Below are 15,830 nucleotides of genomic sequence, written 5' to 3'. Positions count from 1 at the left end.
GGGGGGTGGGGATGGTATTACCCTCTTTTAAAACCACTGCATTAGAATAACAATGCCACTGAATTGTTGATGGAGCAGAGATTTATAAGGACTGAAACACTGTAGCAATGTCGAAAGACTGGATGGTGTTGCCCTTAATGTAACAATGGAGTTTGAATGGAGACTTTATTGTAAGGTATAAAACTATGTAGAGGCTGTGAGAAGTACCTTATCCCAGAGGACATGTATTTAAAGTAATTTAGAGGATTTGGAGCTGATGTGGACAAATGTGATTGTTTAGATGGGTACAGTTGTTGGATTGAACATGATGAGCTGCAGAACCTGACTCTAACTAGTAAAAAGGGTTTAAATCTCATTGCCTGAAAAATTGATAAAAGCAAAATATCCTCTCTACATTTTAAAAACATCACTTGAATGTACCTTCAAAGACTCATGACCTTCAGGGCTGTGGACTTGTGAAAATTGGGATTGAGTTGGTTAGCTCTTTCTCACTAGCAAGAACACACTGGGTCAAATGGCCTCTTCCTATAACATACATATTTCTGTTTCTGTGAACACAAGCTGATCTTTGTTCTCTTGGTATGGGTAACAGCTGAGGAGCATGAGATCTTAGCAAATGAGATATAGGATCTTAGCACAATAGTTATACCTGTCCGTTTAAGATCATGGTCATATGATTCAAATAGAAGCTCTAATTGCTTGATGAGAAGCATAGAATATTAGTATTTTGCATTGCAGACTCGTAGTTAGAACATTATAATGCTGGGCAATTCTGGAATTGTGTGAATTTGCACATAACTTCCAGAACTTGTGTCTAAAGATTACGTAACAGATATAGCAGAGTTGCACATGACTAACAAAGTAGACATAGGGCTTTCTGGAAAATTTAGTAGTTGTATGCATTTATTGTGTAATGGAAACCTTGGGGAAGGTACTGTTTCCAGGGTACTGATCACCAAGATTCTGTTTTAATGTTTAAAAGGATATTAGCAATGTGGCAGATAAACAGCAAACTCGGTGACAAATCCATCAGAATTAAACCCAATTCATCTTCTGAATTTTGTTTTCCAAGCCTTCCCTCATTTGCAAAAGAGTAAATGTTCGCCCTTGTGAACATCAGGGCAGCACAACAATTATTTGGTGATGGCATTGCCACACCTCTTTTTGCAAACATGCCTTCCCAGTGCACAGTTGAAGCATCCCACCATGAGGTGACTGATGATTGCTGGCAATAAGCTGTGAAACTCTTCTCCTATAAGGCAGTAACTGAATTTACACCTTGCTGTCAATTTCAATGGAGTAATGCCAGAAAGCTGAAGAATGAAAAAAAGATTTTGTTTTTGATAGCTCTAATAGTTCACCATAATATGGCTTCAAAGAATTGCCACTTACTTGTTTACCAGTCATTGGACTTCATGTGAAATCTTGTTATGTGCCTCTGTGTCTCAAAATGAGATAAGGCTTTGGATAGGCCATCCACACAAGATCAGCACTTGCCCATACCATATAAAATTGGCCACAATCCATCTGTTCAATAAAGGGTTATACACAGTGTTCCTGACTAAATAACATTATTCTTCCTGGGTGTTTTTGTTCACATTTCATTTTTTTTTATCTCTGCCTTTAGTCAGTGGCTCAGTGACTTTCTTTAAGCTCCCACCTGTCTGTCTTTCCATGTCCATACACTCACATTGATGCACTCGCATTTTGTCTATAGCCTGTAACCACACGTCTTTAGAAAAGAAATATTGTACAGGTTGAGCACCCCTTATCCAAAATTCCAAAATCCAAACTCCTCTGAAATCCATTTTTTTCTGAGTGATGACCAAACATCCCAAATGAAAAATTCTACAAGGCGCCGGGAAGGCTCCCAGGAAATGCGCAGGCCTCTGCACCACAGGCAGTTCCGGGAAAAATGACTTCATATATGTATTGAGTTAATACAAAATGGAGAAACACTGCATTAAGTGAAAAATAAAGATCTTGATTGTGAATTGAAAGAGTGGACTCGTCAGCACCAGAGTGAACATGCTGCTTAACAGTACGCTGATCATGAAACAAAGAAAGGTCTATCACGGTGAGCTGAAAATGAAAGGTAACTGTGAATATTCTGGTTACAGAAATTTAAGAAAAGGCATGGCATTATGTTTTGTAAAAGTTGTGGTGATCGCGAAGCAGCAGAGAAATTAATTGATCATCACTAATGAAAATCTAACGTTGAATGGCTGCATCAGTATATGTGTGTGATGAGCAAGTGTAAGATAAAGACTGCTTACCAGTAGCACATTCAGAGTCAGGAATGTTGGTGGTACCAAACAGCCGGTGACTGTCCACCAGGGTGGCTGAGGTATTGATAGCTTACCTTTCTGATGGTTCATGTACAAAATTATTAAAAATATACGCACACTCAGAAGATAGCTTTATTTTTTGTGTGTGTGTGTACACTTCCAGACCCTAGCATTTTGGATAAGGGGTGCTGAACCTGTATTAGGTTTTCCTTGCATTTTGAGATGCAAAGAGGAACTCAGTATTTTTAGTAATATAAATCATGAATAGTATTAAAGGGTTCATGCATAAAATATAGTACATGGAATGCTGCACCTAAGTCTTCCTGCCTTCATTCATCTTGCCCAATCAACGTATCTTTAGATTCTTTTCTTACCCAGGTTTACATATACATCCTCAGCTCAAGCCTCCACATAAGCTAGTTCTCTTGGCATTTCCCCTTCAGTTTTGCCATATTAGCTTACGATCTAATTGTGTACTCTAGCCATTAGGTAGCTTTCAGAATCAGATTTATTATCACTAACTGGGATGATATGAAATTTGTTTTACAACAGCAGTACAGTTGGTGGAGGGGAAGAATCTTTTTCTGAATTATTGAGTTTGGTTCTTTAGGCTTCTGCACTTCCTCCCTGATGGTTGTAATGAGAGGAGGGTATATTCCGGATGTTGTAAACCCTTAGCAATGAAAATCCCCTACTTGAAGCACTGCCTCTTGAAGATTTCCTCAATAATGAAAGGATTCTGAAGTTGGTTTCAGAAGTCTCTCTGATTCTCTGATGTGATGTCCATTTAAAAAATGTGTTTGTTAATTGGATATGGGAAACAACAGCGGTAATTTACTGATGTATACTATTCTAACATCCTAATGTTTGTTTACAGGGCTTCTGTTCATGGTTGACTGCTATATTTAGAATAAAGTGAGTATTCTCATCCTAAAAGCAAATTCATAACTTATATTGAATGATAGATATTCAAGACTTAAGGTGAAGCCAAGTACTGTAGTTGTGAAAGTGTCACATGAACCAAGTTCCTTTTGAAATTACCATAAGAATTGTAGTGCATCTTTAACATGATGAGTGAAATTGAGAATATCCTCGTGACATGGTTGACATTCCTTGGGCATGGACAAAAGCCACATCACATTTTATACTTCATTTGATACCTAGCCGTGTGGCATGACATTTATGATGAATGTCTGGTGGTGTATTTAATCACAACCAGGCAGGACTGACAAATAGTAAAGTTATTGTGCAGACCCTGTTGTGGTTTGCATTGCCTTCTATCACTAGCCACCTCACCCCCCACCCCCCAATGTTGCTAACTTGATGATTTTCAAATGAGTGTGGAGAGTCTCTGCAGACTGGTGTGTACTTCCAAGAACCATTGATAATTTTATCATTTCCAAACTGAGATTTGACACTACAGTGTCCCACTAAAAATGTTAATGTTTCCTGACCTTGGGCAATTGTATAGATGTTATTCCCTTCTATTACCATACATTATCCTACCTTAACATGGAATATACCAGTTAATTGCTGTGCTGTTACATAAAACCCATTTAGTAGGTTGCCAGTTAGTAGATAAATGTGGAAAACTGATGTGCTGAGAGCAGTCATTTGACCATGTTTTCCATTTGAATACCCACACATTGAAGTAGTTTATTTGTGAGATGCACCACTTACTTTGTACTCATGTTTTGTTCTCTTGATAACGTGCTTCCTAAATCTGTTTTGAAATATAATTTCTTATTTCATATTTTCCCATCTCATAGGATGTGATTTTTTTTGGGGGGGGTGCATTAAGTGTTCTGTTTCCATTTCAGTGGCCCTAATTTTTGAGATCTCATCCTGACAGTACAACTTCCCTTAATATGGCTGAAATACTGTGTACAAGTATCTTGGGGGAGACCCTAACACAGAACTGCTCCCTCAGAGTGCTGTTATCCACATGGATGATCAGGTCTTTCAGTGGTCAAACCTCCCCTCTGAGAATGTAAAGACTTTCTTAAGGGAGGCTTAGAGGGCTGTGGGGCAAGCACAGGCAGATGGGACTGGCTCACTGTGTACCATGATCAGCATGAATAGGTTGGGCTGAAGGGCCTATTTTCTTTCTGTAAGATTGCCTGACTATGGCTAAGTTTGTCAAGTGCTGAACAATCCCACCAATTCCATTCCCTTGAAAATCCCTTTCCCTCTCATGTCCATCAATTCTCTTGCTACCCAATATATAGTAGTAAATTGCCAGCATGTCTCTGGTATGCGTGAGGAAACTGGAGCAACTGAACAAAACCCACACAATCAAAAGGAGAATGTACAAACTCCACTCAGTCCATTGATAGAATCCAAGTTGCAGGAGATGTGTAGCCACAGTACTACTGCCCTGCCACTGTCACTTTTTATCTGCTTTACTGATACATTCTGAGAGTTGTCATTCATTTTGCAGTACATATATTGGTTTTATAGAGTCAGAGATCAATACAGTATGGAACCAAGCCATTTTCCCACTCATCCATGCCAATCTCATTTGCCTGTGCTGACCCATCTGAAACTCTCTATCAGTACATTTATCCAAAGTTTATTTGTCTAAATCTTTTTTTTGGGGGGGGGGGGTTCTGTGCTTTTATTTAAAATTTTCTTGAAAGGTGACAAGAGAAATCCTAACTGTTTTTTAAAAAAGATGAATAACCCTCCCTGAAGCACTTCTGCTGCAACTGATGAATTCCTATGACTACTCCAATTAATTTAGCGCCCTTTAAATATTTAAAGTCCCTTTATTTCAACAGTACTTGAGGAAGAAATAGAGGAAGTGATAAAATATGATACATGATTTCATTTGTTTCCATTTCTCAGAGATGAAGAGATCAGAGAGAAGTGTGGCGAGGATGCCGTCCATTACTTATCCTTTCAGCGTCACATCGTTGGGCTGCTGGTGGTCATTGGTATTCTCTCTGTGGGTATAATCTTGCCTGTGAACTTCTCAGGAGATCTGCTCGGTAAGTTCTTCACCTTGCTGATACTATACCTTAGTCATAGAGTTGTATTTGTAGAAACAGGCCCTTCGGCCCATAGCATGCTCTCTATACCAATCTCGCTTGCCTGCGTTAATTCTATAATCTCTCTGTGCTCTGATCATTCAGGCAGCTCATTCTAGAATCCAGCTATTATTTTTTTTTTCAATCTCTTTATTAATTTTAGAATATATAAACAAAACATAGCAATGATACAAATAATAGGAGATAAATTGTTACACTTACAAACAGTAATCGTAAAGTCCAATATTGAAATTTGACAAAACTCCCAATCATGTAAAACTAACAACGGATAATACAGATCAAAAAAAAACTAAAAAAAACATGAAAAAGAAAAAAAAAACCAAAAAAAAAACCCCAACCCAAAAGAAAGACAAAATTAATCAACTAAACTAAAAGACTTGGGCAAATCTAAGAACTTAAAAATGAAAAAGAAGAAAACCTCAGTGCTGACGACTCCATTCCCCTCCAACAACAATACAGAGAAATAGAATAGGTTTGGAAATAAAGATATTACATTAAGTGAAAGAATCCAGCTATTATTTGTGAGAAATTTAGATTTCATATCTCCTTTAATCCTCTTCTATCTTCCTTTAAACCTGTGTTCTCTAGCTTTAGACGCCCCTACTATGGGAAATAAACACTGGTCATCTCCCTCATGCAGCTCAGAATTTTACATACCTCCTGTCATGTCACCCTTCAACCTCATCTCTCAAGGGAAACCAGACTCAGCCTGTCCATTCTCTCCAACCCAGGCAACCATAGTTTAAATACTTTAAACAATACTTTAAACCAATGTTTTGTTAAAGTGACTCCCTAATTTTAAAGCAGTGCATCTTATCAATCAGTGCAGAGGAGTATAGATTCATTTCATTTTGCTGACATGAGCTTCATTGAGCTGGTCTCTTACTCCCCATGAAGAGCTAAAATAGAAGGCAGGTTGCTTTCAGCGATGTGAATAAAGGACAACAGCTAAGATTCAGTCATTTTTGGGCTAAAGCTAGAGAAGAGAACAAATGGTCAATTCAACTTTATACCGATTTGAGATAATGGCAAGGAAAGAAACTAAACTAAACCAAGCCTTGGGCTGTATGTTCTCACAAAGAAAGTGTAATGGGCCAAATTTAAACCACTGACTCAAGTAGCACCATTCAGCAGCCAGGTTACAGAAAGTAAAGTTTGGGCTGGATTCATGTAATTGAGCCTATTAGTTGAATACAATCTGAGCAATTCCTTGCTATACATTTTTTAGTGTATTTAAATCATAATGGGTGGTAGATCTGATTTGGGTTCAAAACCTTGGTTACAATTGACCATTCTTTCTTTCTTTTCAAATCTTTTTATTGTTATGTTATACAGGAAAAATAAAATGAGTACATTGAAGTAACAACACTTACAATGTCTCAAAAAAGACATTATCACAGAATTTTTTAAAATCTTTATGATAACAAAATTTGACCATTTGACCATTCATTATAGTTTTGGCTTTTTTTTCCCCATTTGCGGGGCTTGAGAAGTAAGCTAATAATTAATGTAAATGAATGAGAGCAAAACTGCAGTGTTCTTCTAGGTTGTTGGCTGCAATGACTGCTTACCTAGGAACATGGACCCAACCCCATGGTTTCCTCAATTAAGAAAGGATACATTTGGGCAAAAAAAATGCTGAGATCGGATAAGATTAGGTAAAATGGACTGCTGACCTCAAAATCTACCTCTTTATGATCTTACATTTTATTATTTGCATGCATTGCACTTTATCTGTAGCTGTTGCACTTTATTCGCATTTTACCTCAATGCACTGTGTAATGATTTGAACAGTATAAAGGACGAGCTTTTCACTGTATCTCAGTACCTGTGACAATAATAAACCAATTACAATTCAAATTTAAAAGATGGTTCCATGGACTTTGAAGGGTGCAATTTGTAGCATACTCAGAATGGCTGATTGCCAAGACCTGTGTCTGAATTAGTGAGTTAGCATCAAATAAAAATGAGCAAGTTGACCATTCTATCACTAATGCTTACTCATTCACTTCTGGTAAGATGGCAGCACATTCAATCACAGTAACCTCTATGGGGTCAACCAAAGGTGTTATTGTTTTTTTTAAAGATCGTGGTGCTACCTGCGTCAGAGAGGCATCAGAGGAGTCTCTGCACGAAGGCAGTGTGCATCTTAATAGCAAAAGACCGTCTTAGTCGCTTTTCTTGTAATTGGAAGACTCTTTTGGACGTTGTTAATGTGGAATGCTACAAGTCTGGTTCACTGATTATTGGCAGGCAGTTGGGGGAGTTGCATGGCCTCAGACATAAAGAGGATTCGGCCTCAAGCCGCAGTGTTGCCTGTTTACAATTGGCCAGGAGAGAGATGTCAGAGTCAGTGCATTCCACTAGAGATGGTCTGGTGCAGCGTCATGCTGAAGTTGGTGCTGTCCCCAGTGTTCGCTCAGCAGAAGACAAGCAGTCTGCAGTCTGCAGTTTGACTGCAGATGGCCGCAACATTCATGGACTCAGGGTCTGGGACTATATTTTTTTGTGTGACTGTATTTTGCTATCTTATGTGCTATATTTGCCTTGTGTGTGACTGTTGGTATTGTGTTTTTGCACGCCGGAGTAGCATTGTTTCATTTGGCTGTATTCATTGGTATTTGTGTGTGGGCTGAATGACAATTAAACTTGAGCTTATGAACTCTATTGTTTTGTTTTCACTTGCATTTCTGTTGGCTCATCTTGCCATTGCCCTCTTACCTAATCCCCATAGTGCAAGTGTGTACGTAGAATGTACCAGTAGATTTGGTTGTAGACTTGAGTGATCTCAGTGAGCAAATAAAAGCACAAGTTTTGTCATAGACACGAGATTCTGCAGATGTTGGAAATCCAGAGCAACACACCCATCTATATAGATCATTTCAGTACAATAGTGCATTGAGGTTGTAAAAGGGATGCAAAGTGAAGTGACACACATCAAAGTTGCTGGTGAACGCAGCAGGCCAGGCAGCATCTATAGGAAGAGGTGCAGTCGACGTTTCAGGCCGAGACCCTTCGTCAGGACTAACTGAAGGAAGAGTGAGTAAGGGATTTGAAAGCTGGAGGGGGAAGGGGAGATGCAAAATGATAGGAGAAGACAGGAGGGGGAGGGATAGAGCCGAGAGCTGGACAGGTGATAGGCAAAAGGGGATACGAGAGGATCATGGGACAGGAGGTCCGGGAAGAAAGACGGGGGGGGGGGTGACCCAGAGGATGAGCAAGAGGTATATTCAGAGGGACAGAGGGAGAAAAAGGAGAGTGAGAGAAAGAATGTGTGCATTAAAAAGAGTAACAGATGGGGTACGAGGGGGAGGTGGGGCCTAGCGGAAGTTAGAGAAGTCAATGTTCATGCCATCAGGTTGGAGGCTACCCAGACGGAATATAAGGTGTTGTTCCTCCAACCTGAGTGTGGCTTCATCTTTACAGTAGAGGAGGCCGTGGATAGACATGTCAGAATGGGAATGGGATGTGGAATTAAAATGTGTGGCCACTGGGAGATCCTGCTTTCTCTGGCGGACAGAGCGTAGATGTTCAGCAAAGCGGTCTCCCAGTCTGCGTCGGGTCTCACCAATATATAAAAGGCCACATCGGGAGCACCGGACGCAGTATATCACCCCAGTCGACTCACAGGTGAAGTGATGCCTCACCTGGAAGGACTGTTTGGGGCCCTGAATGGTGGTAAGGGAGTAAGTGTAAGGGCATGTGTAGCACTTGTTCCGCTTACACGGATAAGTGCCAGGAGGGAGATCAGTGGGGAGGGATGGGGGGGATGAATGGACAAGGGAGTTGTGTAGGGAGCGATCCCTGCGGAATGCAGAGAGAGGCGGGGAGGGAAAGATATGCTTAGTGGTGGGATCCCGTTGGAGGTGGCAGAAGTTACGGAGAATAATATGTTGGACCCGGAGGCTGGTGGGGTGGTAGGTGAGGACCAGAGGAACCCTATTCCTAGTGGGGTGGTGGGAGGATGGAGTGAGAGCAGATGTACGTGAAATGGGGGAGATGCGTTTAAGAGCAGAGTTGATAGTGGAGGAAGGGAAGCCCCTTTCTTTAAAAAATGAAGACATCTCCCTCGTCCTAGAATGAAAAGCCTCATCCTGAGAGCAGATGCGGCGGAGACGGAGGAATTGCGAGAAGGGGATGGCGTTTTTGCAAGAGACAGGGTGAGAAGAGGAATAGTCCAGATAGTTGTGAGAGTCAGTAGGCTTATAGTAGACATCAGTGGATAAGCTGTCTCCAGAGACAGAGACAGAAAGATCTAGAAAGGGGAGGGAGGTGTCAGAAATGGACCAGGTAAACTTGAGGGCAGGGTGAAAGTTGGAGGCAAAGTTAATAAAGTCAACGAGTTCTGCATGCGTGCAGGAAGCAGCGCCAATGCAGTCGTCGATGTAGCGAAGGAAAAGTGGGGGACAGATACCAGAATAGGCACGGAACATAGATTGTTGCACAAACCCAACAAAAAGGCAGGCATAGCTAGGACCCATATGGGTGCCCATAGCTACACCTTTAGTTTGGAGGAAATGGGAGGAGCAAAAGGAGAAATTATTAAGAGTAAGGACTAATTCTGCTAGACGGAGCAGAGTGGTGGTAGAGGGGAACTGATTAGGTCTGGAATCCAAAAAGAAGCGTAGAGCTTTGAGACCTTCCTGATGGGGGATGGAAGTATATAGGGACTGGACATCCATGGTGAAAATAAAGCGGTGGGGGCCAGGGAACTTAAAATCATCGAAAAGTTTAAGAGCGTGAGAAGTGTCACGAACATAGGTCGGAAGGGATTGAACAAGGGGTGATAAAACAGTGTCGAGGTATGCAGAAACGAGTTCGGTGGGGCAGGAGCAAGCTGAGACAATAGGTCGGCCAGGACAGGCAGGTTTGTGGATCTTGGGTAGGAGGTAGAAACGGGAAGTGCGGGGTGTGGGAACTATAAGGTTGGTAGCAGTGGATGGGAGATCCCCTGAGCGGATAAAGTCGTTGATAGTGTGGGAGACAATGGCCTGGTGCTCCTTAGTGGGGTCACGATCGAGGGGTAAATAAGAGGAGGTATCCGCGAGTTGTCGCTGTGCCTCGGCAAGGTAGAGGTCAGTACGCCAGACTACAACAGCACCCCCCTTATCAGCAGGTTTAATAATAATGTTAGGATTAGTGCGGAGGGAGTGGAGAGCAGAGCGTTCCGAAGGAGTGAGGTTGGAATGGGGACAAGGTGCGGTGAAGTCGAGACGGTTGATGTCCCGTCGGCAGTTGGCAATAAAGAGATCCAGAGCAGGCAGAAGACCAGAGCGGGGTGTCCATGAAGAAGAGGAGGGATGAAGACGGGAGAAGGGGTCATCGGTGGGGGTGGAAGAGTCCTTGCCGAAGAAGTAGGCTCGGAGACGGAGACGGCGGAAGAAAAGTTCCGCATCATGGTGAACACGGAACTCGCTGAGGTGTGGGCGAAGGGGGACAAACGTGAGGCCCTTACTGAGAACAGAGCGTTCTGCCTCCGACAGTTGAAGGTCGGAGGGGATGGTAAAGACCTGTGAGTCGACTGGGGTGATATACTGCGTCCGGTGCTCCCGATGTGGCCTTTTATATATTGGTGAGACCCGACGCAGACTGGGAGACCGCTTTGCTGAACATCTACGCTCTGTCCGCCAGAGAAAGCAGGATCTCCCAGTGGCCACACATTTTAATTCCACATCCCATTCCCATTCTGACATGTCTATCCACGGCCTCCTCTACTGTAAAGATGAAGCCACACTCAGGTTGGAGGAACAACACCTTATATTCCGTCTGGGTAGCCTCCAACCTGATGGCATGAACATTGACTTCTCTAACTTCCGCTAGGCCCCACCTCCCCCTCGTACCCCATCTGTTACTCTTTTTAATGCACACATTCTTTCTCTCACTCTCCTTTTTCTCCCTCTGTCCCTCTGAATATACCTCTTGCCCATCCTCTGGGTCACCCCCCCCCGGTCTTTCTTCCCGGACCTCCTGTCCCATGATCCTCTCGTATCCCCTTCTGCCTATCACCTGTCCAGCTCTCGGCTCCATCCCTCCCCCTCCTGTCTTCTCCTATCATTTTGCATCTCCCCCTCCCCCTCCAGCTTTCAAATCCCTTACTCACTCTTCCTTCAGTTAGTCCTGACGAAGGGTCTCGGCCTGAAACGTCGACTGCGCCTCTTCCTATAGATGCTGCCTGGCCTGCTGCGTTCACCAGCAACTTTGATGTATGTTGCTTGAATTTCCAGCATCTGCAGAATTCCTGTTGTTTGCAAAGTGAAGTGTAACAGTTAGAGAAAGTGCAGCCAGACAAGAAGATACAAATCCATTATAAAATCGATTTGAAGTCAAAAGTCCATTTTGTCATACCAGGGAACCATTCACTTGACTCGTAACAGTAGGATAGAAGCTATCCTTGAGCCTGGTGGCCATGCTTTCAGGCTTTTGTAACTTCTGCCTAATGGGAGGGGGAAGAGGAGAGAAAATACAGGAGCTAATTGGTATAGTTTGGGTGAGGAGAGGGTGTAGACTTTGTCAGAATTAAACAGTCTGTGCCTGAAATGATATATTGAGTAGAGGTAGAGTATGAAATGTCTCTGAGATACTGTCATATAATAGAAACTAAGAGCGATAAGCTTATAATGTTTCTGGTGACAACTTTTACTCTCGGAACGTGATGTAAACAATAAAATTCTGCTTCTTTCAGAAAATAATCCATACAGCTTTGGCCGGACAACTATAGCAAACCTGAATTCTAGGTAAGCGTCGTAGATTTAATGTTTCATGAGCATATGTAGTTCAGAGTCACAGTGTGCTAACTGGGCTGTTGAGTTTCATTGTCCTTGCCAACTTGTGCACTTTCCACAGGGGATTAACTGCCATTTTTTGTGTGATTGCCTAGGCTGATTATATCTACCACTTACCTCCCTCTTCGAAGCCTGGAGATCATCATAGAGTCATACAATACAGAAGCCGGATCTTTAGTCCAACTGGTCCGTGCTGACCAACATGCTCATCTAAGCTAACCCTTCTAAACCTTTCCTATTCATAGCAGAGTTTGTAATATTACCTGCCCTGCAAATTCACAAGCCTAGACTTGCACAAGAGGTTTCAATTCGTCCTTCTTTAAGCAGTTTGCTTGGGAAGGAATGAGAACACGCATAACATTTTTTTTTAAAGACTCACTGTAAAGCAGTAACGTTTTTCTCATTATTATTATTAACACCAAGGAAAGGGACACCCAGTATAATAAAAATCTGGAATCTTCAGGAGTTTCCTGCAAACAGATTTCCATGCCTGTTGGATGTTACTCTGATTAATTGCCCAATCCTTTTTTATTAAACTACCTTGTAATGTCTTAATACGTGAACCCTGTGTGTTAAAGGTAGAATGAGAGAAATCTGGGAGAAGTAAGATCACCAGCACCACCCATCCCCCCCCGATTCCCCACACTCCTTTCTAAACTCAGCGGAGCTCCAAGAGGCATGGGATTGGGGCCTTGGTGAGTTGGATGCTGATCATCTGGGATTTCCATTTCCATACAGCTGAATAGCAGGTTATAGGTGTGTTACTGTAGTGGTGGGGGGGTGGGGAGGAGCTCCTCCCCATGAGATACGTTATAACTCAATGAGCTATTAACGTTGTTGGATCCAGTAATGGCCCTGCTCTCATGTTAACTGTTGTCATTACTCAGGATCTGCGCAGCACAACTGGCAGGTGTGTTTACAGACATTTTTAATCTCTCCATCTCCCAGTGTAGAGTGCCCTCCTGCTTCAAATTATCCACCATTGTCCCTGAACCAAAAAAGACCAAGGCATCCTGTCGCACTCACCTCAATAATAAGCAAATGCTTTGAGAGGGTGGTCAAGGATTACCTCTTCAGCTTGCCACCACCCAAACTGGACCCCCTACAATTCACCTACCGACACAACTTGATCGACAGATGACAGAATAGCCACTGATCTACATAGCGTCCTTACACATTTGAAGAAGACGGATGCTTATGTGAGAATGCTGCTCTTGGACTACAGTTCAGCATTCAACACCATAGTTCTATCCAGGCTTGACAAGAAGCTCAGAGACCTCGGCCTTGACCCTGCCGTGTGCAGCTGGATCCTGGGCTTCCTGGCAGATCGCCAGCAAGTTATAAGAGTGGGCTCCCTCACCTCCAACCCTCTGACTCTCAATACAGGAGCCCCTCAGGGCTGCGTACTGAGTCCCGTCCTTTACTTCCTGTATACCCATGACTGTATCACCACCCACAGCTCCAATCTGCTATTTAAATTTGCTGACACCGCTACATTGATGGGCCTTATCTCAAACAATAATGCGGTGGCCTACAGGGAAGAAGTCATCTCTCTGACACAATGGTGTCAAGAAAACGGCCTCTCTCTCAATGTCGCAAAAACAAAGGAGCTGGGTGTGGACTACAGGAGGAATGGTCATGGACTAACCTCTATTGACATCAATGGATCTGGGGTTGAGGGATTTAAAAGTTTCAAGTTCCTAGGGACCTCACATGGTCTGTACACACCAACTGTGTGGTGAAAAAGGCACAACAGTGCCTCTTTCATCTCAGATGGTTGAGGAAGTTTGGCATGGGCCCCCAGATCTTAAGAACTTTCTACAGGGGCACAATTGAGAGCACCCTGACTGACTGCATCACTGCCTGGTATGGGAACTGTACCTCCCTTAATCACAGGACTCTGCAGAGAGTGGTGCGGACAGCTCAGCGCATCTGTAGTTGTGAACTTCCCATGATTCAGGACATTTACAAGGATAGGTGTGTAAAAAGGGCCCATAGGATCACTGGGGACCCAAGCCATCCCAACCATAATCTATTCCATCTGCTACCATCTAGGAAGTGGTACCGCGCGTAAAAGCCAGGACCTACAGGCTCCAGGACAGCTGCTTCCACCAGGCCATCAGACTGATGAACTCAGGCTGACTTGACTGTACTCCAGATTACATTGACTGTTCTATTTATTATAAATTATTATAAATTGCTATGATTGCACATTCCACATTTAGATGGAGACAACGTAAAGGTATTTACTCCTTATATATGTGAAGAATGTAAGAAATAAAGTTGATTTGATTCAATTCATTTACCTGCTCCAGCCTTGACAATAAAACATGAGACATCCGTCCCAGCCACCTACTTCAGGTGCAATCTCCCAGCATTGATTTAAAATTGGGATCAGGGGTCAATTAAAGTGCAGAATGAACTGAAACATCTTGGGAAAGAGGCAGCCTGGTATTTGGGAACAACAAATCAAAGTTCTATTTAATATTTTTAAAAAATCAGTGAACATCCACAATGTCAAGGTGAGGATATGGATTTAAAAATGGCTTTGCTACGTTGACCCTTTCGGTTATTATGGATTTTGTTTTGAGTTTGAATGGTCTTTCAATCTGTTTGTTTGGCATTGCTTGTACCTTTGACTCATCCCTGTAATCTATTTTGTTTTTAATAAAGGAATAATTTGCTCTGGCTCCATACCGTCTTCTCTTTTCTGTATCTGCTTCTCACTGTCTATAGCATGAGGCGACACACTTCAAAAATGCACTACAAAGAGGATGATTTGGTAAGTGTTGTGATGAGGTATTCTTGAAACCGTTAGACTTTTGCGGTGGGCCAGTTGCTATTAGCCAATTGATTGAGATCTGGTTGGTCAAGTTCTGTTGCACTATTAGTTTCTCCAGTACATTAAGAAATCAATAGCTGCAACTGAGCCTCCATTTGACAACTGAGGTCAATTGCCCAACTGTTCTGCTTCCTACAGTACCCAGTGCAAATCAAGGCATGTCATTTAATTGAAAGGGCAGGTGTTGTTTATGGCTTGGGAAGGGTCCAGGAGGAAATGCTGTCAGGCAAGTTCAGCAGAATTGCAAATAGACAATTTTTTTCCTGAAAATATTTGGTAAAAATAAAAAGGCTGAAAGTACAAGAAATTATAAATTAACCTGCTTCCTCCAGGCAGGCATTAGGTACAGATTCTTGTGGGTAGTCTAAGTATGTGCTCAGCAGCACATCCTGCTGTCTAACTTGAGACATAACAGGTTTGTAACAACACAAGGAGGCCCTCTTCCATTGTGTCCCATCAATCACTTTTCCCTTAGTCCTTCAACATACAGTATATATGTATCCTTCCCCTCTCTCTTGCCATCTACCTACACTAAGAGGCAGACCACAGAGGCCTCTTAACCTATCAGCTGATGGAGTGTGGGAGGAAACCAGAACACCATTTGAAACCTACACATAAAGAACATGCCAGCTCCACACTGCATCTGAGATCAGAATCAAGCCCAAATCCTTGAAGTGCTACCATAGCATGTCCTCTCAAATTTATGAAATACAAAGTCCTGAACCTTCACTGGTTGGTTACAGACTCTGTGAGTTAATTGGAGCACTTTTCAAGAAATAACCTTGGGCTCTATTGTTGTTTCAAACATTTGAACATAATAAGCAGAAGCTGCAATATTTGGTTTCTTCCTGACCATAGCTTTATTATC

At 42.5% G+C, this 15,830-nt stretch overlaps 1 protein-coding gene across 4 annotated transcripts in view; it reads left to right on the top strand.

The window, feature by feature from the left end:
* LOC134342456 (CSC1-like protein 2) overlaps nt 1-15,830 on the top strand; it is a 211,216-nt gene that overhangs the window by 119,345 nt on the left and 76,041 nt on the right. For all 4 annotated transcript variants that reach the window (XM_063040606.1, XM_063040605.1, XM_063040607.1 and 1 more), the window contains 4 exons: nt 3,166-3,203; nt 5,136-5,278; nt 12,021-12,072; nt 14,794-14,902. In XM_063040606.1, coding sequence (XP_062896676.1) covers nt 3,166-3,203; nt 5,136-5,278; nt 12,021-12,072; nt 14,794-14,902 — 342 coding nt within the window. The remainder of the gene's footprint in view (nt 1-3,165; nt 3,204-5,135; nt 5,279-12,020; nt 12,073-14,793; nt 14,903-15,830) is intronic.

The sequence above is a fragment of the Mobula hypostoma genome, chromosome 2 (assembly GCF_963921235.1).
Source record: "Mobula hypostoma chromosome 2, sMobHyp1.1, whole genome shotgun sequence".
Taxonomy (NCBI): Eukaryota; Metazoa; Chordata; class Chondrichthyes; order Myliobatiformes; family Myliobatidae; genus Mobula; species Mobula hypostoma.
This window is presented reverse-complemented; position numbering and strand designations above follow the sequence as displayed.